The sequence below is a fragment of the Artibeus jamaicensis genome, unplaced genomic scaffold, assembly GCF_021234435.1.
Source record: "Artibeus jamaicensis isolate MK-2021 breed Jamaican fruit bat unplaced genomic scaffold, CSHL_Jam_final scaffold_474, whole genome shotgun sequence".
Classification (NCBI taxonomy): Eukaryota; Metazoa; Chordata; class Mammalia; order Chiroptera; family Phyllostomidae; genus Artibeus; species Artibeus jamaicensis.
Genome location: NW_026522046.1, coordinates 49,387,016 through 49,395,444, shown reverse-complemented (window position 1 = coordinate 49,395,444; position 8,429 = coordinate 49,387,016). Strand labels below are relative to the sequence as shown.

General features: G+C 58.0%; 1 protein-coding gene across 1 annotated transcript; it reads right to left on the bottom strand.

The window, feature by feature from the left end:
- Positions 1-7,952: 7,952 nt before the first annotated feature.
- LOC119061013 (keratin-associated protein 7-1) lies at positions 7,953-8,216 on the bottom strand. Its single transcript, XM_037161388.2, has one exon. The coding sequence runs from the start codon at positions 8,214-8,216 to the stop codon at positions 7,953-7,955; it is 264 nt and encodes an 87-aa protein (XP_037017283.1).
- Between the last annotated feature and the right edge of the window lie 213 nt (positions 8,217-8,429).

Genomic DNA, 8,429 nt, shown 5'->3' with positions numbered 1-8,429 from the left:
GGTGCCGGAGAGCAGGTGCAAGTGCAGGAGCAGGAGAGGGAGCTGGAGGAGGTCTGTCCTTGGTGCGATGGTCCCTGGCCTCCCCGCAGAGCTTATATACCCCGCTGAGGGGTGTGGCCTGAGGCGCAGGCCCTCATCCTGCTGGTCACCAATTTGCATCACCCAAAAGCTCATTAACGTGCTTGACTCTTGCCGGAGACCTCTTTACAGCTGCTGAAGGAAGCTCTTCTGGGCGGGATTCCTCCCAACAAAGTGTGTCCCCTCCCTAGAAAGGGCACCGCGCTGGCTTGAAAGCACCGGAGGGACTCGGAGGCTGGGGTTGCAAAGACACGCGGGCACCCAGGTGCTCTGGGTGGCCGTGGGCGGGCCTGACCACTGCCCAGGCCCAGGGCCCTCCGAGTCTCCAGGGTGACCCTGGGCTGAAACGCAACAAGTCCGCGCTGGACATACAGTGAGTCCATCTCAGAACCGAGGTGTGGGGGTGACCTGGCCAGGAACCCTCTTTCTGGCCGTGCACAGGACAAAGGCAATGGGGCTCACTGGGGGAGCTCCTCCTACTTTCTCCTCAGCTTACAGGTGCCCGGTTTAGAAGCTGGTTAAACGTTGTACCCTAACTGCAGGTCTCACCTGACTTGTCTCTAACATCCCATTTCTAGACCGCCGCCTGAACTTATAACCTTGTCATTGTAAAAAAAAAGGGACTTTGTAAACGATCCTAGAAATCAGTTGTGAAACAGCTAGGATTTGTTGGTCTGAAATGCTTTTATAATAAATGTTGAAAATAATGGCATAAAAACAGAAAAATAAATGGGAAAGCCCCCAAACCCGTGTGTTTTCCACTAGACCACTGAACCCAGAGCGCCCGCCAGGCCTGCTGGTCTCGGACGGCCGGACCACAGCAGGAAATCAGCATCATTTTGCCCCGAGAGCGACCGTGGGCCCTGGGACAGGCGGCGAAAGCCACTCCTCTCTGCACAGACGTGGTTCTCGAGTGGGAGCTGAAGAAGTGACAAGACCGATCAGACTGATTTGGGTCACGCAAGACCTAGTGAATTTTTCCCAGACACCTGCGTTGGGATTCCCTGGGATGGGCACTTGGCAAAAACTCACAAAATCACAGCAAAGGCGGGCAGGTGGCCCAGAACCAGAACACGGAGCTGGGCGGGGTCCCGGAGAAGGGGAGGAGGACACGGACCGGCCACGTTTTACGTGTCAGCCGCCCCATTTGGCTCCAGACCCCGAGGGGAGCTTCCTCCTGTTACAGCGGTGGAGTCAGGGTTTCTGGGAGCACACAGAGGTCACAGCGCCCTTGAACCCCGGGGGCAGCAAGACGAGACGCCGGGAAAAGCGCAGAACTCCGCGCATCCTAACCACTAATTGGTTAATCACGGTGGTGCTGCCCACCAGCTCACCCAGGAGCAGAGCTGGCTGGTGGCCCCCCGTGACTCAGCGTTTAAGACCCAAACTCTTCACGTCACTGGCAGCTGAAGAGTAAGTGGCAGGGGGTTAAGTCAGCTTCCGTCTTAAATCACAGAACGGTTCGGCGGCGGTCCCTCCTTAGAGACCACGCAGTGGTTGACATCACAGCACTCTCTCGTCTCTCTGCTCCGCCTCATAAGGACGAAAAACTAGCCACATTTGGGGAAAGACAAACTAAACAAAAAAATAGCATTGCACGGTGTAAATGAAGGAACAGAGTTTGAAGCGACGCCAGAGTTCAGTCACGAGGCTCCATGTGGATGCGTTTCTCTCCCACCTGCCCACCCACCTGCCCACCCACCTAGGAGACTAGCTCCGCTCTCCAGTGCCGTACCTGGGGAGCAAAGACACAGGGGTAGTGGCAGCCTCCGTCTGGGTCAGGCCACAGGCTCCGAGGGGAGGTGGTCTGCCTGCTCTGTCCCGCGGCCGCCTGCCAGCGTCACTCCAACCTCCTGCTTCTGCCGTCACAGCTCCTGCTATGACTCGGACCCCCCTTCGCCCTTCCTAGGACGCCCTCGTGATCCCACTGGCCCGGCCCCCGCCTCACCCAGGGCCATCTCACGGGTTCAGCAGCTTTGGCTGAGCCCCTTCGTCCACATGAGGAGCATGGTCACGGGTGGCAGGGGTTCCGAGTGAGAGCTCCGGGGCTCCGTGTTCAACCTGCCACACAACCTCGTTCAGGCGACCGATCTGCCCCCACGGCCTCCGACCCAATCAAGGGACCCTCCCCTCCGACAGCCTGCTTCCCGCAGCCGCAGGGAGTACAAAATGCAGATCTGCTCACCAAACACACAGAGACACAAACACACACAGAGACTGAAACATTTTTCCATAGCTCTGGCTGGTGTGGCTCAGTGGGTTGAGCACCAGCCTGCGAACCGAAAGGTCACCAGTTCAATTCCCAGTCAGGGCACAGGCCTGGGTTGCAGGCCAGGTCCCCAGTGGGGGGCCTGCGATTGATGTGTCTCTCACATATTGCCATTTCTTTCCCGCTCTTTCTCCCTCCCTTCTCCACTTCCTGAACTATAAATGAAATTGTTTTAAAAAATACTTCAATAGCTTCCCATTACTTGTAGGGTACAAATATTTCTTAATCTTTAAACTGACCTAAAAGCCCCCACCTCACTCTGCGTGAGCCTCGCTGGCGGTCGCGCTTCTTCCCGCCCAGCCTTCGCACCCCTGCGTCCCGCCCGAAGTCGCCTTTCCTGCCTCTCCCCCCTCCTGCCAACCACGCAGACGCCAGTTGGCTGCACCAGCCCCATCCACCACCTCGTTAGCCACGTCCCCTCAGCGGGGCCACGGCACCGCCCGCCCATGCCCACACCCCTGCCACCTCTGTCTGTGTGATTGGTCCTGGCCCCGCTGCCAGCCTCCACCCCAGGGACAAAATCGACGCCCCCAGAGCCCCAGCGCCCGCTCACTGCAGAGCACAGTGGGCAGCGGGCGGTGCCAGTGGGACAGACAAATGCACGAGCGGACGGTGGGAGCCTTGCCGGGCAGCTCACTCACAGCGGGCACGTGAGGCATCACTCCTGTCCACCCACGTCGCTCAACGGCGAGACGAAGCAGCCGGCTTCCTGGACCCCCCTCACCCGCGGCAGGAGACCAACACAGGGTCCCGCCGAGGCGGGTGGCCACTCCGCCTCGGTCACGGGGGTCCAGGCCGTTAGGCATGAGGGTCCCGCACCCCGCGCCCCCGCGACAGCCCACGAACAAGCTCCCAGCTGCCGTCCCAGCAGTAGCAGGACGCAGCGAGGGAGTCATGGAGCAGGCGCACTGACGTGTCCTCAATAGTGTGAAAAGTTTAGTCTCTGCAAGGATTGCTCGGGACTCCCGTCTAAGCACACAATTCTGAGCTTCGGGAGCTGTGGGGGGGTGGGGCCGAGGAATCTGCATTTTGCAGGAGCAGCCCCATGAGATGTACGGTGTCCCGTGGGAAGCTGCCTGCGAGGTGTCGTCTTCAACAAGACACATGGGTAAGCACAAAACGCTGACCTGCTCGGCCAGGCTCGGTAACCCCAGTCAGCGGGGCACTGGCCTGGGTGACGTCACTCCCCAGGGACCCTCGTCCACGACTGCAGACTCTTCGTCTGCCGTGACCGGGATGCCGCCTGGCACTGAGGGGCACAGACGGGCCAGGGACCCGGCCCGACGACCGACAGGCAGCGCCCAGCCTCTTTGGCGGCACAGACCGGTTTCACGGCAGACCAGGTGGGAGGGTGGGAATGTGAGGACATGGGGCTCGGGTGAACTTCTCCTCGCTCGGCTAACTGTGGAATGGGGGGCAGAGCTCAGGGGACCTTCGCCCCCTGCTGGGGCTGGGGCTGGGGGATGGAAGCCGGAGCTCAGGGAGCTGGGCTGGCAGCCGGTTCCTCACGGGCCGTGGACCAGCGCCAGTCCATGGCCCGGGGTGGGGAACCCCAACTGTACGGGACAGGACAACCTCCCATTTTCCTCTGCCCCCCCACAAACACATCTACCTACCCCAAAATGTCAATAAAGCCGAGATCAGACGGGGCCGGTCTAGAGTCAAGATCACATACGGTTTACCCCAGAGGGACACAGGCCGGAACCTGCCGACCAAGCCTTGGGGCAGATTTGAGACATGATGTCAGCAACCTGCATGCTCAGCACATCTGGGGCTAAGCCACGTTTGCGAGGCTTCTTGGTTGACGATCCGAGCAAGCCCCTAATTACCGAAGTTGGCTATTTGAAGTGGAACCCGTGTGGTTTGGGTAGAGAATACGCGGCACCACAGCCACGTCAGCAGGTAGCACTGCTCACAGACCCCGGCCAGCGACACCCCCGTGCGTGTCCCGGCCGCCGTGGAAAGCGACTCCAGGGAAGGGACCTTCCGCTGCAGGGTTTGAGAGGTGGTGGGGAGTAAAGGCCACTGGCAGCTCCAAACCCCTGCCCTCGGGGGTGCAGACCCGAGCAGCCAAGGGCTGCGTCGTGGGGCACAGGAGCCTGAGGCCCAGAGGCCGCGCACACGCACCTTCAAAGCACGGTGGGGGCCTGCGAGCCGAGTGTGCTGAAAAGGAGGAGACAAGAAGTGACCGTCCCGTGCCGGCTCGGTGCACAAACACACTCGGCGCGAGGAGTCTTATTCACCCTTTGGTCGCCCACTGGGAGGCCCGAGGTCATGCCCTTCCCATGACCTTGGAACGATGTTTCATATTCCTGCCCAATAACAAACAATGGCAAACTCACTCTACTGGAAGCGTCGTCTCTTCAAAGTCTTTGCTGACCACACACTCCATATAAAAATAAGCAAATTTAAATGTGAAAATCAGGGCCCGGCCAGGCGTTTCGGTGGGTTGGAGCAGCAGCCCCGTGCGCCAGGGCTGCGGGTTGGGTCTCCGGTCCGGCACACACGGGAACCAGCCAGTGAGTGCGTGAGGGGGTGATGTTTCTCTCCCTCTCTCTCCAAAAATCGATCAATACATTAAAAAATGATAAACTTAAAAATTGGGATGTGCACCCCCAAGATTTCTCTGTGTTAAAATTCAAGGTTGTTCATTACGAAAGTTTTGAAAACTCTGAAGCAGCTCCGATGTGCCTTGAACAGAGAGGCTTCCACGCGGGAATGACGAGGCCGCAAAGCTGATCCAGAGAGGGGTGGGGGATGGGAAGGGAAGGAAAGAACAGGACACTGGAGCATGAACACCTTTGTCAAAGGTGACCTCGGGAGCCTCAGAGACAAGCCCCGGGGAGGAGTTGGCAACCAGGCAGGGAGCTGTGCTCTCAGACGCCACCGTCACCTGTGCCTGCACGGGCTCCAGTGAAGGTCCGACCCGGTCCCCGTGCAACTGGCCTCAGACGCAAAGACCACTTCCGTTCACTGACTAGCACCACCCCCAGGACTGTAAGTGCTCCCCCCACCCTCAATGGAAATGAAATCGCAATACAACGGGTTTCCTGTGAAGGGCAATAAAGAGTAGGACACAAGTACAGATAATAGTTTTTAAAAACTTTACTTTTTCTGCTGAAATTAACACCCTTGCCCTGGCCGAATAGCCCCATAGATAGGAGGGTCGCCATCTCCTAACTAAAGGCTGTGGGTTCAGCCCCCCATCAGGGCGCGAACAGGAGGCAGCCAGTCGATGTTTCTCTCTCACGCTGATGTCTCTCTCCCTCCCTCTCTCTCTAAAATCAAGAAACACACCACCCCCAACCAGTAGGATTAAAAACACCACCGCTGCCCAGTCCCTGAATTAACCGCACCTCCTGGTAGGACCCGTGGGAGGCAGCACGTGGGCCCCCAGAACCTGGAACCTGCCCTGTCCCTGCAGGGGGGATTCGGGTGCTGATCTATTGGCCTCGTGGGGAGGGGTTGTCTGGGATTACCTTCCGGGGCCCGCCTGTTGTCTAAAGGACCCTGGAAGTGACTCGGGAAGGCAGGAGGGACAGAGGCAGAGTCCAGGGGAGATCTGAAGACCCTGTACACTGCTGCCTTTGCAGGTGGCAGCAGGGGACACAGGAGGCCGCTCACCCCGATTTTAAACACCTGACCTCCAGAACTGTGGGAGGATAGATTTGTGCCATTTTAAGCCACTAAGTTTGTAGCATACCCATGCTAAAGTTTCTAATTTTTCTAATCACACTGTGCTTGCTCTGAGGGTAAGTGGGCATAATGCCCGCAATTTATTCTGAAGTGGATTTGACCACATGTAAATACTGTGTAAATACATGATATCACTACAGACATAAATAGTAGTGCATACATAATATATAAAAGAGAGTCAATGGGGCAAAATGTAAACACTTAATAAATTGGCAGGCAGGACTTCTCTGTACTATCACAGCAACTTTTACGTAGTTTTGAAATTAAGTCGAAATAAAAAGATTCTTGAATGGACCACCGAAAGAACTGTGACTTTAGCACAGGAAGCGAGGTGACCACGGAACCCGAGCTTCACTTCAGGACCCTCGGCCCCTGGGTCTCCCCGCAGGCAGGTCACGCTACCTGCAGGTGGGACCTTCTCCAACGAGGGCTGCCAGAGAAGGCCCGCCCACTGCCCCTCGGCACCACCTCTGGGTGGCACTGGGTTTGACCCCAAAACATCACAGTAAGTGCTTCCCGTCCCCATGTTCGACAGCTGGCGAGCAGGCCAGGGCAGCAGGCAGGCGTGGCGGACCGGAAGGAGCGTGTCGCTGTGCACAGCTTGGAAAGCCGCCACGCCTCTGCCCCTCACCCCGTGTTCCGGAAAGTTCCCTCTGTTGTAGGTTTGCACAGGCCGCAAATTCTTCACGCAGGGGCCAGAGCCCACGAAGACTTCGTATGTGTGGGGGGCGAAACTTCCATCGGCCTGTACAGTGTTTTGTGCCCGTAAAGCAGACAATTAACTGCTCAAATCCATGAAAATCATGGGGCCCTCCCCCGAAACACGCGACCACCATTTCGTGGATTTGCTGTGATGCTAACGTGAAGCGTTTCATTTTGGCGAAGCAGAGATTTCTCAGTAAGCTGCACAAGAACGGTTTCTAAGCACAGACTACATAGGTCGAGGGCCTTGGATGGCATCTGTTGTTCTGAAGGACACGAGATTCGTCTTTAACACAGCTGTCCCTGGGCCCAGAGAGGAAGAGGCGAGAGGCGTGAAGCCCACCTATCAAAGGGGGGGAAACACTCTGTGACCCTGGCTGTTGTCTCCTCATTACTGAGCGGAGCTCGGAGCCCTCTGCACACGGAGGTTCATGGCTAAGTCGGTGCAGCTGGTGTCCTCCCAGCGGTCTGGGGGCTCTGACCTATCCATGGCCGAGTTCGGCAGACAGGCAGTGGGAGTGGGGAGAGCGGACTGTCACGAAGGGAAGGAGGAGACTTTCTCAGCGTTCAGCAGCTGGAAAACCTTCCCATTCATAGTCCGCATACAGAAATGCTACCACTTAACGTGTATTTAGGTTAAATTTAGGACGGCTCAATAAATGTTTAAACACTGAAATCTCAACACAAAGGGACCGAAGGTGAGGCGGCAACCTGTCCTCACGTGTGGTCTGAAACCAGAGTAAGTCCTCACTGAAGTCGCCCGTGACAGGCGCAAACTGGCTGGTGAGTTCAAAAGCCTAAAAGCGCAGTGAAAGGAGCAACCAGAACAAAAACGTGCGTGCTCAGTAAATTAGGTTTATTAAGAGACCAGCAGCAGAACCCCTTCCTACCCACACCCGATCCGAAAGGCGTAGATGTTGGCGCAGGAGTTGATGGCACGGGAGCAGAGCCACCGGAAAAGGCCAACCCCTGGCTTCCCGGCTTCGGCCCGGCCTGCTGGAGAGATGCGTCCGCTTCCTTCGGCTGCAGGTGCGTCCCTGGCTGGGGCTGACGCCTGGGCGGCTCGCTCCGCGTCACCGCAGCCCAGACGTCGGAAGAAGTCAGCAGAAGGCGGAGGACGTCTCTCTCAAGCACGCCAGGCGGCAGGAAGGTGGTTGTGACTCTTCAGGCCGCTCTGAGGCGCCACCTCCCGGAGCCCCCGGGGCCCTCAGTAGGTGCTGTAGCCGAAGCCCGAGCCCGAGCCCCACGGCCTGCAGCAGCTGCCGCCGTACCCGCAGCACAGGTTGCTGGCGTTGCTGCCGCCGAAGCTGTAGCCCAGGGAGCCGTAGCCGGTGCATCCGTAGCCGCCGTGGAGCGGGGAGCCCAGGGGCACAACACAGTTCAGGGGGGTGGCTCGGAAGGTCCTGTGGAAGTTGGTCCCATAGCAAGGGTAGCCTGGGAAGTAGTTACCGCAGCAGAAGAAACGCGTCATGGTGGCAGCGGGCGGGAAGGATTTGGAGAGACTGCAAAGGTCGAGGTGTACCTGGCGGAATGGAGAGCTTCCCGGGCGCAGGGCCTTTTATACCTCGGGCCGGAGGGCGCGCATGCGTGTCTAGACGTCCTCCCGCTCATTTGCATAAACAGCTCCAGCGTGTGCCAATAAAATGCGCACAAAGGACACACAGACTCATTGCCCACATTTTTG